We start from the raw sequence: 21,496 nt of genomic DNA on the forward strand, positions 1-21,496 counted from the left end.
TGATATACTCCAGGCTCTGTTGATGGATTAGGTGTCCCTAACAGTGCTATACTGTACATGCATGGACACTATACATAGGTAGGTACTGTGTGGGTTTACAGACTGGGACTTTTATTCACCCACAGCACACGGTTGTTCCTTCCTGCCTTTTGCATCAGAGTTCTGGGGGACCTCTGAAATAAGGTTAGATGAGAGACCATTCACTGTTAACCTTGTCTACTCACCTAATAATATATGGTGTCTCAGCCCCAGAGGTGTGTGGTCTTCTCCAGTGTCTCAGCCCCAGAGGTGTGTTATCTTCTCCAGTGTCTCAGCCCCAGAGGTGTGTTATCTTCTCCAGTGTCTCAGCCCCAGAGGTGTGTGGTCTTCTCCAGTGTCTCAGCCCCAGAGGTGTGTTATCTTCTCCAGTGTCTCAGCCCCAGAGGCGTGTGGTCTTCTCCAGTGTCTCAGCCCCAGAGGTGTGTGGTCTTCTCCAGTGTCTCAGCCCCAGAGGCGTGTGGTCTTCTCCAGTGTCTCAGCCCCAGAGGTGTGTGGTCTTCTCCAGTGTCTCAGCCCCAGAGGTGTGTGGTCTTCTCCAGTGTCTCAGCCCCAGAGGTGTGGTGTCTCCTCCAGTGTCTCAGCCCCAGAGGTGTGGTGTCTCCTCCAGTATCTCAGCCCCAGAGGTGTGTGGTCTTCTCCAGAGGTGTGTGGTCTTCTCCAGGCTCTCAGCTCCAGAGGTGTGTGGTCTTCTCCAGTGTCTCAGCCCCAGAGGTGTGGTGTCTCCTCCAGTGTCTCAGCCCCAGAGGTGTGTGGTCTCTTCCAGTGTCTCAGCCCCATAGGTGTGTGGTCTCCTCCAGTGTCTCAGCCCCAGAGGTGTGTGGTCTCTTCCAGTGTCTCAGCCCCAGAGGTATGTGGTCTTCTCCAGTGTCTCAGCCCCAGAGGTGTGTGGTCTTCTCCAGTGTCTCAGCCCCAGAGGTGTGTGGTCTTCTCCAGTGTCTCAGCCCCAGAGGTGTGTGGTCTTCTCCAGTGTCTCAGCCCCAGAGGTGTGTGGTCTCCTCCAGTGTCTCAGCCCCAGAGGTGTGTGGTCTTCTTCAGGCTCTCAGCCCCAGAGGTGTGTGGTCTTCTCCAGTGTCTCAGCCCCAGAGGTGTGTGGTCTCCTCCAGTGTCTCAGCCCCAGAGGTGTGTGGTCTTCTCCAGTGTCTCAGCCCCAGATGTGTGTGGTCTCCTCCAGTGTCTCAGCCCCAGAGGTGTGGGGTCTGCTCCAGTGTCTCAGCCCCAGAGGTGTGTGGTCTTCTCCAGTGTCTCAGCCCCAGAGGTGTGTGGTCTCCTCCAGTGTCTCAGCCCCAGAGGTGTGTGGTCTTCTCCAGTGTCTCAGCCCCAGAGGTGTGGTGTCTCCTCCAGTGTCTCAGCCCCAGAGGTGTGTGGTCTCCTCCAGTGTCTCAGCCCCAGAGGTGTGTGGTCTCCTCCAGTGTCTCAGCCCCAGAGGTGTGTGGTCTCCTCCAGTGTCTCAGCCCCAGAGGTGTGTGGTCTCCTCCAGTGTCTCAGCCCCAGAGGTGTGTGGTCTCCTCCAGTGTCTCAGCCCCAGAGGTGTGTGGTCTTCTCCAGTGTCTCAGCCCCAGAGGTGTGTGGTCTTCTCCAGTGTCTCAGCCCCAGAGGTGTGTGGTCTCCTCCAGTGTGTGTTGAAAGCTTGTAAATAGTAACTGCTGAAACGTGGAATAGTGTCCCGTATCACTTGTGACCTTAGATGGGAATATTCCAAAATAAAAAATAAAATAAATAAATAAAAATATGACTAAACAAAAATATGTGTCTATGTCAAAGTGAGACGGACGTTACAGGACGAAGAAGAGAGTGAAGAGGAAGACGAGTTTGAAGATGGTGGTGTAGGAGAGTGAAGAGAACAGGACGAGGATGAGGATGAGCAGAATGATGGGCTGAAACATCTAGGTGGGATTAATAAGGACGGTCGAAGGAGGACGAGTCAGGAAAACAGAATGGTAGAAAGACAGGAAGAGAGAACAGATTAAAAGCAGGTTAAACAATATTGACATTCACACCAAATAGAGGCCTGTCCTACAGTAGATGTAATACTGACATTCAGACCAAATAGAGGCCTGTCCTACAGTAGATGTAATACTGACATTCAGGCCAAATAGAGGCCTGTCCTACAGTAGATGTAATACTGACATTCAGACCAAATAGAGGCCTGTCCTACAGTAGATACTGACATTCAGACCAAATAGAGGCCTGTCCTACAGTAGATACTGACATTCACACCAAATAGAGGCCTGTCCTACAGTAGATGTAATACTGACATGCAGACCAAATAGAGGCCTGTCCTACAGCAGATGTAATACTGCCATTCAGGCCAAATAGAGGCCTGTCCTACAGTAGATGTAATACTGACATTCAGACCAAATAGAGGCCTGTCCTACAGTAGATACTGACATTCACACCAAATAGAGGCCTGTCCTACAGTAGATGTAATACTGACATTCAGACCAAATAGAGGCCTGTCCTACAGCAGATGTAATACTGCCATTCAGACTAAATAGAGGCCTGTCCTACAGGAGATGTAATACTGACATTCAGACCAAATAGAGGCATGTCCTACAGTAGATGTAATACTGACATTCAGACCAAATAGAGGCCTGTTCTACAGTAGATACTGACATTCACACCAAATAGAGGCCTGTCCTACAGTAGATGTAATACTGACATTCAGACCAAATAGAGGCCTGTCCTACAGTAGATGTAATACTGACATTCAGACCAAATAGAGGCCTGTCCAACAGTAGATGTAATACTGACATTCAGACCAAATAGAGGCCTGTCCAACAGTAGATGTAATACTGACATTCAGACCAAATAGAGGCCTCTCCTACAGTAGATGTAATACTGACATTCAGACCAAATAGAGGCCTGTCCTACAGTAGATGTAATACTGACATTCAGACCAAATAGAGGCCTGTCCTACAGTAGATGTAATACTGACATTCAGACCAAATAGAGGCCTGTCCTACAGCAGATGTAATACTGCCATTCAGACTAAATAGAGGCCTGTCCTACAGGAGATGTAATACTGACATTCAGACCAAATAGAGGCCTGTCCTACAGTAGATGTAATACTGACATTCAGACCAAATAGAGGCCTGTCCTACAGTAGATGTAATACTGCCATTCAGACTAAATAGAGGCCTGTCCAACAGTAGATGTAATACTGACATTCAGACCAAATAGAGGCCTGTCCTACAGTAGATGTAATACTGACATTCAGACTAAATAGAGGCCTGTCCAACAGTAGATGTAATACTGACATTCAGACCAAATAGAGGCCTGTCCTACAGTAGATGTAATACTGACATTCAGACCAAATAGAGGCCTGTCCTACAGTAGATGTAATACTGACATTCAGACCAAATAGAGGCCTGTCCTACAGTAGATACTGACATTCACACCAAATAGAGGCCTGTCCTACAGTAGATGTAATACTGACATTCAGACCAAATAGAGGCCTGTCCAACAGTAGATGTAATACTGACATTCAGACCAAATAGAGGCCTGTCCTACAGTAGATGTAATACTGACATTCAGACCAAATAGAGGCCTGTCCTACAGTAGATGTAATACTGACATTCAGACCAAATAGAGGCCTGTCCTACAGTAGATGTAATACTGACATTCAGACCAAATAGAGGCCTGCCCTGTCCTACAGTAGATGTAATACTGACATTCAGACCAAATAGAGGCCTGTCCTACAGTAGATGTAATACTGACATTCAGACCAAATAGAGGCCTGTCCTACAGTAGATGTAATACTGACATTCAGACCAAATAGAGGCCTGTCCTACAGTAGATACTGACATTCAGACCAAATAGAGGCCTGTCCTACAGTAGATGTAATACTGACATTCAGACCAAATAGAGGCCTGTCCTACAGCAGATGTAATACTGACATTCAGACCAAATAGAGGCCTGTCCTGTCCTACAGTAGATGTAATACTGACATTCAGACCAAATAGAGGCCTGTCCAACAGTAGATACTGACATTCAGACCAAGTAGAGGCCTGTCCTACATTAGATGTAATACTGACATTCAGACCAAATAGAGGCCTGTCCTACAGTAGATGTAATACTGACATTCAGACCAAATAGAGGCCTGTCCTACAGTAGATACTGACATTCAGACCAAGTAGAGGCCTGTCCTACATTAGATGTAATACTGACATTCAGACCAAATAGAGGCCTGTCCCACAGTAGATGTAATACTGACATTCAGACCAAATAGAGGCCTGTCCTACAGTAGATGTAATACTGACATTCAGACCAAATAGAGGCCTGTCCTACAGTAGATGTAATATTGACATTCAGACCAAATAGAGGCCTGTCCTACAGTAGATGTAATACTGACATTCAGACCAAATAGAGGCCTGTCCTACAGTAGATACTGACATTTAGACCAAATAGAGGCCTGTCCTACAGTAGATGTAATACTGACATTCAGACCAAATAGAGGCCTGTCCTACAATAGATGTAATACTGACATTCAGACCAAATAGAGGCCTGTCCTGTCCTACAGTAGATGTAATACTGACATTCAGACCAAATAGAGGCCTGTCCTACAGTAGATGTAATACTGACATTCAGACCAAATAGAGGCCTGTCCTACAGTAGATGTAATACTGACATTCAGACCAAATAGAGGCCTGTCCTACAGTAGATGTAATACTGACATTCAGACCAAATAGAGGCCTGTCCTACAGTAGATGTAATACTGACATTCAGACCAAATAGAGGCCTGTCCTGTCCTACAGTAGATGTAATACTGACATTCAGACCAAATAGAGGCCTGTCCTACAGTAGATGTAATACTGACATTCAGACCAAATAGAGGCCTGTCCTACAGTAGATGTAATACTGACATTCAGACCAAATAGAGGCCTGTCCTACAGTAGATACTGACATTCAGACCAAATAGAGGCCTGTCCTACAGTAGATGTAATACTGACATTCAGACCAAATAGAGGCCTGTCCTACAGCAGATGTAATACTGACATTCAGACCAAATAGAGGCCTGTCCTGTCCTACAGTAGATGTAATACTGACATTCAGACCAAATAGAGGCCTGTCCTACAGTAGATACTGACATTCAGACCAAGTAGAGGCCTGTCCTACATTAGATGTAATACTGACATTCAGACCAAATAGAGGCCTGTCCTACAGTAGATGTAATACTGACATTCAGACCAAATAGAGTGCTGTCCTACAGTAGATACTGACATTCAGACCAAGTAGAGGCCTGTCCTACATTAGATGTAATACTGACATTCAGACCAAATAGAGGCCTGTCCCACAGTAGATGTAATACTGACATTCAGACCAAATAGAGGCCTGTCCTACAGTAGATGTAATACTGACATTCAGACCAAATAGAGGCCTGTCCTACAGTAGATGTAATATTGACATTCAGACCAAATAGAGGCCTGTCCTACAGTAGATGTAATACTGACATTCAGACCAAATAGAGGCCTGTCCTACAGTAGATACTGACATTTAGACCAAATAGAGGCCTGTCCTACAGTAGATGTAATACTGACATTCAGACCAAATAGAGGCCTGTCCTACAGTAGATGTAATACTGACATTCAGACCAAATAGAGGCCTGTCCTGTCCTACAGTAGATGTAATACTGACATTCAGACCAAATAGAGGCCTGTCCTACAGTAGATGTAATACTGACATTCAGACCAAATAGAGGCCTGTCCTACAGTAGATGTAATACTGACATTCAGACCAAATAGAGGCCTGTCCTACAGTAGATACTGACATTCAGACCAAATAGAGGCCTGTCCTACAGTAGATGTAATACTGACATTCAGACCAAATAGAGGCCTGTCCTACAGCAGATGTAATACTGACATTCAGACCAAATAGAGGCCTGTCCTGTCCTACAGTAGATGTAATACTGACATTCAGACCAAATAGAGGCCTGTCCTACAGTAGATACTGACATTCAGACCAAGTAGAGGCCTGTCCTACATTAGATGTAATACTGACATTCAGACCAAATAGAGGCCTGTCCTACAGTAGATGTAATACTGACATTCAGACCAAATAGAGGCCTGTCCTACAGTAGATACTGACATTCAGACCAAGTAGAGGCCTGTCCTACATTAGATGTAATACTGACATTCAGACCAAATAGAGGCCTGTCCCACAGTAGATGTAATACTGACATTCAGACCAAATAGAGGCCTGTCCTACAGTAGATGTAATACTGACATTCAGACCAAATAGAGGCCTGTCCTACAGTAGATGTAATACTGACATTCAGACCAAATAGAGGCCTGTCCTACAGTAGATACTGACATTCAGACCAAGTAGAGGCCTGTCCTACATTAGATGTAATACTGACATTCAGACCAAATAGAGGCCTGTCCTACAGTAGATGTAATACTGACATTCAGACCAAATAGAGGCCTGTCCTACAGTAGATGTAATACTGACATTCAGACCAAATAGAGGCCTGTCCTACAGTAGATACTGACATTTAGACCAAATAGAGGCCTGTCCTACAGTAGATGTAATACTGACATTCAGACCAAATAGAGGCCTGTCCTACAGTAGATGTAATACTGACATTCAGACCAAATAGAGGCCTGTCCTACAGTAGATGTAATATTGACATTCAGACCAAATAGAGGCCTGTCCTACAGTAGATGTAATACTGACATTCAGACCAAATAGAGGCCTGTCCTACAGTAGATACTGACATTTAGACCAAATAGAGGCCTGTCCTACAGTAGATGTAATACTGACATTCAGACCAAATAGAGGCCTGTCCTACAGTAGATGTAATACTGACATTCAGACCAAATAGAGGCCTGTCCTACAGTAGATGTAATATTGACATTCAGACCAAATAGAGGCCTGTCCTACAGTAGATGTAATACTGACATTCAGACCAAATAGAGGCCTGTCCTACAGTAGATGTAATACTGACATTCAGACCAAATGGAGGCCTGTCCTACAGTAGATGTAATATTGACATTCAGACCAAATAGAGGCCTGTCCTACAGTAGATACTGACATTTAGACCAAATAGAGGCCTGTCCCACAGTAGATGTAATACTGACATTCAGACCAAATAGAGGCCTGTCCTACAGTAGATGTAATACTGACATTCAGACCAAATAGAGGCCTGTCCTACAGTAGATACTGACATTTAGACCAAATAGAGGCCTGTCCTACAGTAGATGTAATACTGACATTCAGACCAAATAGAGGCCTGTCCTACAGTAGATGTAATATTGACATTCAGACCAAATAGAGGCCTGTCCTACAGTAGATGTAATACTGACATTCAGACCAAATAGAGGCCTGTCCTACAGTAGATGTAATACTGACATTCAGACCAAATGGAGGCCTGTCCTACAGTAGATGTAATATTGACATTCAGACCAAATAGAGGCCTGTCCTACAGTAGATACTGACATTTAGACCAAATAGAGGCCTGTCCCACAGTAGATGTAATACTGACATTCAGACCAAATAGAGGCCTGTCCTACAGTAGATGTAATACTGACATTCAGACCAAATAGAGGCCTGTCCTACAGTAGATACTGACATTTAGACCAAATAGAGGCCTGTCCTACAGTAGATGTATTCCTGACATTCAGACCAAATAGAGGCCTGTCCTACAGTAGATGTAATACTGACATTCAGACCAAATAGAGGCCTGTCCTACAGTAGATGTAATATTGACATTCAGACCAAATAGAGGCCTGTCCTACAGTAGATGTAATACTGACATTCAGACCAAATAGAGGCCTGTCCTACAGTAGATGTAATACTGACATTCAGACCAAATAGAGGCCTGTCCTACAGTAGATGTAATATTGACATTCAGACCAAATAGAGGCCTGTCCTACAGTAGATGTAATACTGACATTCAGACCAAATAGAGGCCTGTCCTACAGTAGATGTAATACTGACATTCAGACCAAATAGAGGCCTGTCCTACAGTAGATGTAATATTGACATTCAGACCAAATAGAGGCCTGTCCTACAGTAGATGTAATACTGACATTCAGACCAAATAGAGGCCTGTCCTACAGTAGATGTAATACTGACATTCAGACCAAATGGAGGCCTGTCCTACAGTAGATGTAATATTGACATTCAGACCAAATAGAGGCCTGTCCTACAGTAGATACTGACATTTAGACCAAATAGAGGCCTGTCCCACAGTAGATGTAATACTGACATTCAGACCAAATAGAGGCCTGTCCTACAGTAGATGTAATACTGACATTCAGACCAAATAGAGGCCTGTCCTACAGTAGATACTGACATTTAGACCAAATAGAGGCCTGTCCTACAGTAGATGTATTCCTGACATTCAGACCAAATAGAGGCCTGTCCTACAGTAGATGTAATACTGACATTCAGACCAAATAGAGGCCTGTCCTACAGTAGATGTAATATTGACATTCAGACCAAATAGAGGCCTGTCCTACAGTAGATGTAATACTGACATTCAGACCAAATAGAGGCCTGTCCTACAGTAGATGTAATACTGACATTCAGACCAAATAGAGGCCTGTCCTACAGTAGATGTAATATTGACATTCAGACCAAATAGAGGCCTGTCCTACAGTAGATGTAATACTGACATTCAGACCAAATAGAGGCCTGTCCTACAGTAGATGTAATACTGACATTCAGACCAAATAGAGGCCTGTCCCACAGTAGATGTAATATTGACATTCAAACCAAATAGAGGCCTGTCCTACAGTAGATGTAATACTGACATTCAGACCAAATAGAGGCCTGTCCTACCGTAGATGTAATACTGACATTCAGACCAAATGGAGGCCTGTCCTACAGTAGATACTGACATGTCCACAATGCATACTAAACAATGGAACTATTACCGGCCAACGGAAACCCTGGTGTGCTTCTAACTCTGTTCAACTTACGGACAGTGGTTCCTCCTCCTCTTTGTCCTCTGGCTTGGGGACATCCAGTCTGTCTATAAAACCCTGCAGCTCCTTCCTGAAGGCCTTCATCTGAGCGGTGATCCTGTACAACAACTCGTGCTCCCTGACGGTGCTCCCTTCCTCCTCGTAAAGCTCCCCGTTGGAGACCATATAGACCCGGGCCTCGGCCATGATGGTGCTGGTGTCTGCTATCAGCCTGTCGACGGTCCGGCCCAGCCGCTCTGCTTCTATACGGATGTCTACCATCTGCTGCCGGTCCTTCAGGCTGCGAGGGAGGAAACGGCCCTCGGGGGAGTAGAGGGTGCGGGTTGGGGTCAGGCACCGGATGTTACGCACCTGGATTGGTAGGGAGACGGGATAACCTTAGCTTGTATTTAATACACAAAGCATTATGGGTCACTGTGGCGATGCACGACGCTGTATCACCTCGTCCGAGTCGCTCTCCCCTCCGATGGGGCCTTCTCGTTTACGGTGGGGTGGGAAGCGCGATGAGGTGGAGGCGTCATCTCCTCCGTCACTCTCTGCGTCACTTTCCCGGGGGCTGGCCCTGATGCCCAGGTGTGACGCCAGGTCGTAGCGCTGCATGTTGGACAGCAGGACCCGGTTCTCATACTGCATCTGCATCACCTGTAGAGGTAAGGAGACAGGATAGCATTATGTTAGCGTCAGAGACAGGATAGCATTATGTTAGCATCAGAGATGATTAGCATTATGTTAGCGTCAGAGATGGATAGCATTATCTTAGCATCAGAGATGATTAGCATTATGTTAGCATCAGAGACAGGATAGCATTATGTTAGCTTCAGAGATGGGAACCATTATGTTAGTGTCAGAGATGATTAGCATTATGTTAGCATCAGAGATGATTAGCATTATGTTAGCATCAGAGATGATTAGCATTATGTTAGCATCAGACAGGATAGCATTATGTTAGCTTCAGAGATGGAAACCATTATGTTAGTGTCAGAGATTATTAGCATTATGTTAGCATCAGAGATGGATAGCATTATGTTAGCATCAGAGATGGATAGCATTATGTTAGCATCAGAGATGGATAGCATTATGTTAGTGTCAGAGATGATTAGCATTATGTTAGCATCAGAGATGGATAGCATTATGTTAGTGTCAGAGATGGATAGCATTATGTTAGCGTCAGAGATGGATAGCATTATGTTAGCGTCAGAAATGGATAGCATTATGTTAGCATCAACTGTCAGCTTCATTTCATGTCAATCAATTCAGGAAAGCAAACTGAAATTCCACTTCCAATGTGTTCTCACAGAGAAGCATGGAGGGAAATTGGAATTCCAGGTAACGACATGAATGGAAGGAATTAAAATGGAAGTGACCGCTAGAAACCCCCACAGAGCATCGTGGGTAGTGTAGTCCATCACGCTGCCTCACCTTGCCACTCAGCTCGTTGATCTGCAGCCTGGCAGCCTTTAGCTCCTCCTGCAGGACCTCCACCTTGGCCCGGTCTGCAGCCGCCCCGGCGCCACCCCCTCCACCCCCGGCGCCGTGCCTGGAGCCCTCCTTGTACTTCAGCTTGTTCAGCTCCCCCGTCACCTAAAATACAGATTTAGTAGTAGTGGGGGGGGGATTGAAACAGGATGTACTTTAAATTATAAAACTACCTTCTGTCAAAAAAAGAGCGGACCTAATGGGAACACAGCCCATTATGTCCTGCAACCTTTCTTGACTCAAGTTCTGCCCTCAACTAGGCTGAGTAAAACTACCTTAGCTTAAATCAGGCCTTCTCCTAGGAGATACATGGTAAACCTTATGAGACCAGGTGTCCTTCCCATAGGAGATACATGGTAAACCTTATGAGACCAGGTGTCCTTCCCCTAGGAGATACATGGTAAACCTTATGAGACCAGGTGTCCTTCCTCTAGGAGGTACATGGTAAACCTTATGAGACCAGGTGTCCTTCCCCCAGGAGATACATGGTAAACATTATGAGACCAGGTGTCCTTCCTCTAGGATATACATGGTAAACCTTATGAGACCAGGTGTCCTTCCCATAGGAGGTACATGGTAAACCTTATGAGACCAGGTGTCCTTCCTCTAGGAGATACATGGTAAACATTATGAGACCAGGTGTCCTTCCCCTAGGAGATACATGGTAAACCTTATGAGACCAGGTGTCCTTCCTCTAGGAGATACATGGTAAACCTTATGAGACCAGGTGTCCTTCCTCTAGGAGGTACATGGTAAACCTTATGAGACCAGGTGTCCTTCCCCTAGGAGATACATGGTAAACCTTATGAGACCAGGTGTCCTTCCCCTAGGAGGTACATGGTAAACCTTATGAGACCAGGGGTCCTTCCCCCAGGAGATACATGGTAAACCTTATGAGACCAGGTGTCCTTCCCCTAGGAGATACATGGTAAACCTTATGAGACCAGGTGTCCTTCCCCCAGGAGACACATGGTAAACCTTATGAGACCAGGTGTCCTTCCCCTAGGAGATACATGGTAAACCTTATGAGACCAGGTGTCCTTCCCCTAGGAGGTACATGGTAAACCTTATGAGACCAGGTGTCCTTCCCCTAGGAGATACATGGTAAACCTTATGAGACCAGGTGTCCTTCCTCTAGGAGATACATGGTAAACCTTATGATGTGTCCTTCCCCCAGGAGATACATGGTAAACCTTATGAGACCAGGTGTCCTTCCCCCAAGAGGTACATGGTAAACCTTATGAGACCAGGTGTCCTTCCCCCAAGAGGTACATGGTAAACCTTATGAGACCAGGTGTCCTTCCCCCAAGAGGTACATGGTAAACCTTATGAGACCAGGTGTCCTTCCCCCAAGAGGTACATGGTAAACCTTATGAGACCAGGTGTCCTTCCCCCAAGAGGTACATGGTAAACCTTATGAGACCAGGTGTCCTTCCCCCAAGAGGTACATGGTAAACCTTGTGAGACCAGGTGTCCTTCCTCTAGGAGGTACATGGTAAACCTTATGAGACCAGGTGTCCTTCCCCCAGGAGGTACATGGTAAACCTTATGAGACCAGGTGTCCTTCCCCCAGGAGATACATGGTAAACCTTATGAGACCAGGTGTCCTTCCCCCAGGAGGTACATGGTAAACCTTATGAGACCAGGTGTCCTTCCCCCAGGAGATACATGGTAAACCTTATGAGTGACCATTTGACCTGACGATACGTTGCTACGAGGGGGTGTTGAGAGAGAGAGCTAAATGTGATCAGTAACGACAAATACTCTACTATATGACTCACACGTAGAATGTAAACAGCTGCTTTCTAAATGGCACCCTATTCCCTATATAGCACACTAGTTTCAACCAGAGCCCTTTGGTCCCTGGTCTAAAGTCGTGCACTATATAGGGAATAGGGTGCCATTTGGGACTAACTCTGTTGTTCTCCTCTACATCCTGCAGTAGTAAGTAGTGCACTATATAGGGAATAAGGTGCCATTTGGGAGCCACCTTGTTGTTGTCCTCCTCTGCGTCCTGCAGGTTCCTCCTAAGTAGCTCTGCCTCGTCCTCCACCAGCTGTAGCTGCTGTCTCAGCTCCCTGAGTTCCTCTCCCTGCTCCCTGCTGCAGCCATGCTCAGCCGAGCCTCCTGCCACCTCATCCCTGGCAATGCATAAATCAACACGTCAATCAACACATCAATAAATAAATCAATACATCAATCAATACATCAATCAATCAACACATAAATCAATCAATACATCAATCAACACATCAATCAATCAATACATCAATCAACACATCAATCAATCAATACATCAATCAATCAACACATCAATCAATCAATACATCAATCAATATGGCAATCAACACATCAATCAACACATTAATCACTCAATACATCAATAAATCAGCCAATACATCAATCAATAAATCAATCAATACATCAATCAATCAATACATCAATCAATATGTCAATCAACACATCAATCAACACATCAATCAGTCAATACATCAACCAATACATCAATCAATACATCAATCAACACATCAATCAATCAATACATTAATCAATACATCAATCAATACATCAATCAACACATTAATCACTCAATACAGCAATAAATCAGCCAATACATCAATCAATCAATCAATCAATACATCAATACATAAATCAATACATCAATCAATCAATACATCAATCAATACATCAATCAATACATCAATCAACACATTGATCACTCAATACATCAATAAATACATTAATCAATGCATCAATCAATCAAATGTATCTTGTTTATTTACAAAGACATTCGGAGATCTGAGAGGATTTGATTGGTATAAGCAAGATGGTGAAACTTCTATCTAGCCTATCAGAGAGCAGGGTGGAGCTACTACCATATTGCTGACACCTGTCAAATCCTCTCAGTGCATCAAGTCTATAGGGCGTAGGGTTTAGGGTTTAGGGGTCCATTGGGCCTACCTGTCTCTCATGTCCTCCAGTTCAGCCTTCAGTCCTCTATTCTCCACCTCCAGCTCTACGATCTTCCTCCCCAGGATGTTGGCTTCCTCCTCCACCAGTCTCAGTCTCAGTTTCAGCTCTGACTCCCGGGTGGTGGCTGGTCCTCCAGCCTCTCCCTTGGGCCCAGGGCTGTCCACATCCCCGTAGAAAGAGCGGTACTTCTGCAGCTCGTGTTCCAGCCGGTCCTTCTCCTTGTCAATTTTAGCCATTTTTTTCCTCATTAAAATGGCTTCCTCCTTGATGAACGCTAGCTGGCATTTCAGATCTTCGTTGTCCTCCTGAGGAGAGAAGAAGAATGAAGAAGATATGTTTTGGTCTTGTCTCTCATCATTATAGTTTGACGAATAACGATGACGCCGTACCTCTATTGGAGTCTGTGGAATCCTTTTCTCCTTCTGAACATCCCTGCCTCCTCTCCTCTTCAGTGACAGCTGCAGAGGATACAGATGACATCACACCATCAGCCCACCTGTTACCTGTTGTACGTGACTGGTGGAATCTGTTGTGGACAGTTAAATGTGCTTTACAGACAGACTGTCGATCATTAAAACACGACTCTCAGAACCTCTTAACTAACAAGCTTGTGATGAGTAACCAGGACCCTGTGTTAACTCCCTGAGCTATAACGTCTTCGGCTTTAGCTCGGCAGGCTAACACAGTGTTGTGGCACACAGGAGACCTGGGTTTGAACACAGACGGTCACATGACACTGCAGAACCTTGCCCTCCTTGACAGCAGGTGTCCTCATCACCCCCTTCTCCAGCTGGTTGTGCAGGGCCTGCTCGGTCACCTCCACCTAAACCACCACCCAAACCCTCCCCTGTCTACCCCTAACCCCCCCCCCCCCGTCCACCTCACCCCTCCCCTCCCCCTCATCACCTCCTTGGCCTTCTCCAGTTGGTTTTGCAGGGCCTATTTGGTCACCTCCACCCCACCCCTTCCCTCCCCCTCATCACCTCCTTCTCCAGTTGGTTTTGCAGGGCCTGTTCGGTCACCTCCACCTCACCCCTTCCCTCCCCCTCATCACCTCCTTCTCCAGTTGGTTGTGCAGGACCTGTTTGGTCACCTCCACCTCACCCCTTCCCTCCCCCTCATCACCTCCTTGGCCTTCTCCAGTTGGTTGTGCAGGGCCTGTTTGGTCACCTCCACCTCTATCAGCTTTTGCCTTAGTTTCTCGTTCTCCTCCTCCGTCTTCGTCCTTTTCTCCTCCACATTCTCCAACTCATGGTGCAGACGCACTGACACGTCCTTCGCTACCTAGAGGGGGGGGGGGGTGATAGGGAGGGGCAGAGAGACAGGGAGGGAGGGGGAGAGAGACAGGGAGGAAGAGGGAGAGAGACAGGGAGGGAGAGGGAGGGAGAGGGAAGGGGAGAGGGAGAAAGACAGTGAGGGAGGGGGAGAGGGAAAGGGAAGGGGAGAGGGGGAGGGAGAGAGACAGGGAGGAAGAGGGAGACAGACAGGGAGGGAGAGGAAATGGGAGGGGGACAGGGAGGGGAGAGGGACAGTGAGAGACAGGGAGGAAGAGGGAGACAGACAGGGAGCGGGAGGGAGAGGAAATGGGAGGGGGACAGGGAGGGAGGGGGAGAGAGACAGGGAGGGGAGAGGGACAGTGAGAGAGATGGGCCATGGTCTATTAGTCTACAGTCCATTCTGAAAGTATTCCGACCTTATTCTAAAATGGATTCAAATGTTTTTTACCCTCACTAATCTACACACAATAACCCATAATGACATCACAATACCCCATAATGACATCACAATAACCCATAATGACATCACAATACCCCATAATGACATCACAATACCCCATAATGACATCACAATACCCCATAATGACATCACAATAACCCATAATGACATCACAATACCCCATAATGACAAAGCAAAAACAAGTTTTAAAAAACCCAGAATTATCACATTTACATAAGTATTCAGACCATTTACTCAGTTCTTTGTTGAAGCACCTTTGGCAACGATTACAGCCTTGCGTCTTCTTGGGTATGACGCTACAAGCTTGGCACACCTGTATCTGGGGAGTTTCTCCCATTCTTCTCTGCCGATCGGGTTGGATGGGGAGCGTCACTGCACAGTTATTTTCAGGTCTCTCCAGAGATATTCAATCGAGTTCAAGTCTGGGCTCTGGCTGGGCCACTCAAAGACATTCAGAGACTTTTCCCGAAGCCACTCCTGCATTGTCTTGGCTGTATGCTTAGGGTTGTTGTCCTGTTGGAAGGTGAACCTTCACCCCAGTCTGAGGTCCTGAGCGCTCTGGAGCAGGTTTTCATCAAGGATCTCTCTGTACTTTGCTCCGTTCATCTTTCCCTCGATCCTGACTAGTTTCCCAGTTCCTGCCGCTGAAAAACATCCCCACAGCATGATGCTGCCACCACCATGCTTCTCCGTAGGGATGGTGCCAGGTTTCCTCCAGACGTGACACTTGGCATCCAGGCCAAGGAGTTCAATCTTAGTTTCATCAGACCAGATAATATTTTTTCTCATAGTCTGAGAGTCCTTTAGGTGCCTTTTGGCAATTTCCAAGCGGGCTGTCATGTGCCTTTTACTGAGGAGTGGCTTCCGTCTGGCCACTCTACCATAAAGGCCTGATTGGTGGAGTGCTGAAGAGATGATGGTCCTCCCATCTCCACAGAGGAACTCTGGAGCTCTGTCAGACTGACCATCAGTTTCTTGTTCAATTCCCTGACCAAGGCCCTTCTGGGCGGCCAGCTCTAGGAAGAGTCTTTGTGGCTCTAAATTTCTTCCATTTAAGAATGATGGAGGCCACTGTGTTCTTGGAGACCTTCAATGGTGCAGAAATGTTTAGGTACCCTTCCCCAAGATCTGTGTCTCAACACAATCTTGTCTCGGAGCTATATAGACAATTCCTTCGACCTCATAGCTTGGTTTTTGCTCTGACATGCACTGTCAACTGTGGGACCTTATATAGACAGGTGTGTGCCTATCCAAATAATGTCCAATCAATTGAATTTACCACAGGCGGACTCCAATTAAGTTGTAGAAACATCTCAAGGATGATCAATGGAAACAGGATGCACCTGAGCTCAATTTCGAGTCTCACAGGAAAGGGTCTGAATACTTCTGTAAATAAGGTATTTCTGTTTTTATTTTTTATAAATTTGACAGGATTTCTTAAAACCTGTTTTCGCTTTGTCATTATGGGATATTGTGATGTCATTATGGGGTATTGTGATGTCATTATGGGGTATCGTGATGTCATTATGGGGTATTGTGATGTCATTATGGGATATTGTGATGTCATTATGGGGTATTGTGATGTCATTATGGGGTATTGTGATGTCATTATGGGGTATTGTGATGTCATTATGGGGTATTGTGATGTCATTATGGGGTATTGTGATGTCATTATGGGGTATTGTGATGTCATTATGGGGTATTGTGTGTAGATTGATGAGGATTTGTTTTTATTTAATCCATTTTAGAATAAGGCTGTAACGTAACAAAATGTGGAAAAGGTCAAGGGGTCTGAACACTTTCTGAATGCAATGCATATGTAACTGTATATGTAACAAGCCTTTTGGGAATAGAATGGCATTTGGATCAAATCAAATTGCATTCATAACGTCCACAGTTTACAGCAGACACAGTCTAGACAACCTATGAGATATAGAGTCTAGACAACATTACCTTATGACAAATAGAGTCTAGACAACATTACCTTCAGGTCACACCCTATGACATATAGAGTCTAGACAACATTACCTTATGACAAATAGAGTCTAGACAACATTACCTTCAGGACACAACCTATAACATATAGAGTCTAGACAACATTACCTTCAGGTCAAACCCTATGACATATTGAGTCTAGACAACATTACCTTGTGACATATAGAGTCTAGACAACATTACCTTATGACATATTGAGTCTAGACAACATTACCTTCAGGTCAAACCCTATGACATATAGAGTCTAGACAACATTACCTTATGACATATAGCGTCTAGACAACATTACCTTCAGGTCACACCCTATGACATATAGAGTCTAGACAACATTACCTTATGACATATAGAGTCTAGACAACATTACCTTGTGACATCTAGACAACATTACCTTCAGGTCAAACCCTATGACATATAGAGTCTAGACAACATTACCTTGTGACATATAGAGTCTAGACAACATTACCTTCAGGTCACACCCTATGACATATAGAGTCTAGACAACATTACCTTGTGACATATAGAGTCTAGACAACATTACCTTCAGGTCAAACCCTATGACATATAGAGTCTAGACAACATTACCTTATGACATATAGCGTCTAGACAACATTACCTTCAGGTCACACCCTATGACATATAGAGTCTAGACAACATTACCTTATGACATATAGAGTCTAGACAACATTACCTTGTGACATCTAGACAACATTACCTTCAGGTCAAACCCTATGACATATAGAGTCTAGACAACATTACCTTGTGACATATAGAGTCTAGACAACATTACCTTCAGGTCAAACCCTATGACATATAGAGTCTAGACAACATTACCTTCAGGACACACCCTATGGCATATAGAGTCTATTCAACATTACCTTCAGGTCACACCCTATGGCATTTGAGTCTAGACAACATTACCCTATGACATATAGAGTCTAGACAACATTACCTTCAGGTCAAACCCTGTGACATATAGAGTCTAGACAACATTACCTTATGACATATAGAGTCTAGACAACATTACCTTGTGAAATATAGAGTCTAGACAATATTACCTTCAGGTCAAACCCTATGACATATAGAGTCTAGACAACATTACCTTATGACATATAGAGTCTAGACAACATTACCTTCAGGTCACACCCTATGACATATAGAGTCTAGACAACATTACCTTATGACAAATAGAGTCTAGACAACATTACCTTCAGGACACAACCTATAACATATAGAGTCTAGACAACATTACCTTCAGGTCAAACCCTATGACATATTGAGTCTAGACAACATTACCTTGTGACATATAGAGTCTAGACAACATTACCTTATGACATATTGAGTCTAGACAACATTACCTTCAGGTCACACCCTATGACATATAGAGTCTAGACAACATTACCTTGTGACATATAGAGTCTAGACAACATTACCTTCAGGTCAAACCCTATGACATATAGAGTCTAGACAACATTACCTTATGACATATAGCGTCTAGACAACATTACCTTCAGGTCACACCCTATGACATATAGAGTCTAGACAACATTACCTTATGACATATAGAGTCTAGACAACATTACCTTGTGACATCTAGACAACATTACCTTCAGGTCAAACCCTATGACATATAGAGTCTAGACAACATTACCTTGTGACATATAGAGTCTAGACAACATTACCTTCAGGTCAAACCCTATGACATATAGAGTCTAGACAACATTACCTTCAGGACACACCCTATGGCATATAGAGTCTATTCAACATTACCTTCAGGTCACACCCTATGGCATTTGAGTCTAGACAACATTACCCTATGACATATAGAGTCTAGACAACATTACCTTCAGGTCAAACCCTGTGACATATAGAGTCTAGACAACATTACCTTATGACATATAGAGTCTAGACAACATTACCTTGTGAAATATAGAGTCTAGACAATATTACCTTCAGGTCAAACCCTATGACATATAGAGTCTAGACAACATTACCTTATGACATATAGAGTCTAGACAACATTACCTTGTGAAATATAGAGTCTAGACAATATTACCTTCAGGTCAAACCCTATGACATATAGAGTCTAGACAACATTACCTTGTGACATATAGAGTCTAGACAACATTACCTTCAGGTCACACCCTATGACATATAGAGTCTAGACAACATTACCTTCAGGTACCACCCTATGACATATAGAGTCTAGACAACATTACCTTCAGGTAACACTCTATGACATATAGAGTCTAGACAACATTACCTTCAGGTACCACCCTATGACATATAGAGTCTAGACAACATTACCTTCAGGTACCACCCTATGACATATAGAGTCTAGACAACATTACCTTCAGGTAACACTCTATGACATATAGAGTCTAGACAACTTCAGGTATTTTAACAAGCCTAACGCATTGGTAAATCTAAGTGCAGACAGTAAGTTCATTGGGGTGTTAGAGATATTTTAGCTATTTTCACGATCTGAATTATTGGCGCACTTGCTGGATTTGGCGCGAAAGGGCTTGGTTTTGATGAATGAACAAGGTGTGGGTGTCTCGAGACTTGGCCCCTCACTGAAATGCAATGGTTCATTGGATCAGTGTAAAACTTTGCACATACACTGCTGCCATCTAGTGGCCAAAATCTAAATTGTGCCTGTGCTGGAATAATACATTATGGGCCTTTCTCTTGCATTTCAAAGATGATGGTATAAAAAAATACAAAAAAACTGTTGTTTTTTTCTTTTAATTTTCTTTTACCAGATCTAATGTGTTATATTTTCCTACATTCCTTTCACATTTCCACAAACTTCATAGTGTTTCCTTTCAAATGGTATCAATAATATCCATATCCTTGCTTTAGGTCCTGAGCTACAGGAAGTTAGTTATCCTAGAGTCTAGACGGCGTCTTACCTTCAAGTCCTGCTCCAGGGCCCTCAGTAGCTCTCCGTCTACCTCTCCGGTCTGAGCGAACCTCATCCTCTTCCTCTCCGCCTTCCTCAGACGGTACTGGAGAATCCGGCAGTTCTTATTGGCTCGCTCCAGCTCGCGACGCATGTCCTGCAGCTGGCACGCGTCCTCTTCGTAGAACGTGTCTCTCATCTCGTCCATCTCCGCTCTCATCTCCTCTATCTCAGTCTAATGGGAACGAATGAGAGAGAGAGAGAAAGATGGAGAGGGACACAGCAATTAGAGGAATCAATTCAACATTATAGAGGCAACAGCAAAGACGTTATGCCCTATAGGGAGGGGCACAGGGGCACGTGCCCCTCAGATTTGTGCTGTTTAAATTGGATTTTTTAAAGTATTAATACAAATTTGTACACATTTTTTGTTCATTTTTTCTCTGTAATACAACTAGCAAGTTTTATTTAGCAATTTTATTTATTATTATTATTATTTATTTATCAATTTTATTTATTATTATTATTATTATTTATGTATCTATTTTATTTATTTATTATTATTATTTATTTATCAATTTTATTTATTATTATAATTATTATTTATTTATCTATTTTATTTATTAATACTAGTATTTATTTATCTATTTTATTTATTTATTATTATTATTTATTTATTTTATTTAGTTATTATTATTATTTATTTATTTTATTTAGTTAGCCCAGATAGGTTCCCAATCTCCCAACCTCATAACTAGCTACCAAGGAGCCATTTTCAGGCTATAAAGTTAGAGCAGCTAGCCTGTCTAACTATCTTAGCTGGCATGCCTGCTGGTAAAGGTTGGTAGACTTTAGAAAATCAAGCAATAACTAAATGTACTGAATAAGACTCATATTCCTTTCAATCTTCTACCAAGATTTGAGCAGAGATGCAGAAAAGCATATTTAGTTTCTTTGAAAAAAGAACCACCAGTCAGGAGGATACAGACACAAGAGGTACACATAGATATGCAGAACAAAGACACATTTTGGACATAGAATTAAGCATAATGATTATGGCTCTAGATTGCCGGAAAAAGCTGTTTCAGATGTTTGAAAAATGCAAAATTCTCCAATTTATGGACAGGGGCATAGCCCCTCTCCGGAACCCCCCCAGCCATCCTCATGTACTTTCTGCCCCTCAGATTTTGGGGGTGCGTGACGCCCCTGGGTAACAGGTTAAAGCTGCTAAAACATGCTGTTATTTAAACCCATACAGATGCGACAGTGGCAGACATATAGACATACCTTTAGTTCATCGTTTTCATCCTCTAGTTTCTCTATCTCCTCCTGAAATAGCTGGTCGGGCTCAGGTACCGGTTCGGGCTCGTTAACGATGGCCTCAGGGGAGAGATCCTCTGGTTCCGCCGTTTCCGTGACCGGCTCCGGGGGAGACGGTGTCTTCGCC

At 44.1% G+C, this 21,496-nt stretch overlaps 2 protein-coding genes across 2 annotated transcripts in view; both read right to left on the reverse strand.

Moving 5' to 3' along the window:
• Positions 1-599, reverse strand: part of LOC149984272 (uncharacterized) — a 73,596-nt gene extending 72,997 nt beyond the window's left edge. Inside the window, exon 1 of the mRNA XM_090219491.1 lies at positions 225-599. The gene's annotated coding sequence lies outside the window, so the exon portion shown is untranslated. The remainder of the gene's footprint in view (positions 1-224) is intronic.
• A 103-nt stretch (positions 600-702) lies between these two features.
• The window catches only part of LOC110520740 (microtubule cross-linking factor 3), a 22,552-nt gene continuing 1,758 nt past the window's right edge, over positions 703-21,496 (reverse strand). The window contains exons 2-11 of the mRNA XM_090219529.1: positions 21,337-21,496; positions 20,060-20,284; positions 14,541-14,699; positions 13,805-13,873; positions 13,404-13,720; positions 12,433-12,583; positions 10,386-10,547; positions 9,408-9,608; positions 8,961-9,317; positions 703-1,922 (exon numbers count right to left, since the gene is read on the reverse strand). The exon at positions 21,337-21,496 is cut by the window's right edge and continues 750 nt beyond it. Coding sequence (XP_090075655.1) covers positions 1,812-1,922; positions 8,961-9,317; positions 9,408-9,608; positions 10,386-10,547; positions 12,433-12,583; positions 13,404-13,720; positions 13,805-13,873; positions 14,541-14,699; positions 20,060-20,284; positions 21,337-21,496 — 1,912 coding nt within the window. The 3' untranslated portion in view covers positions 703-1,811. The remainder of the gene's footprint in view (positions 1,923-8,960; positions 9,318-9,407; positions 9,609-10,385; positions 10,548-12,432; positions 12,584-13,403; positions 13,721-13,804; positions 13,874-14,540; positions 14,700-20,059; positions 20,285-21,336) is intronic.

Source organism: Oncorhynchus mykiss, chromosome 3, assembly GCF_057628025.1.
Source record: "Oncorhynchus mykiss isolate SJ-2025 chromosome 3, ASM5762802v1, whole genome shotgun sequence".
NCBI classification, from domain to species: Eukaryota; Metazoa; Chordata; class Actinopteri; order Salmoniformes; family Salmonidae; genus Oncorhynchus; species Oncorhynchus mykiss.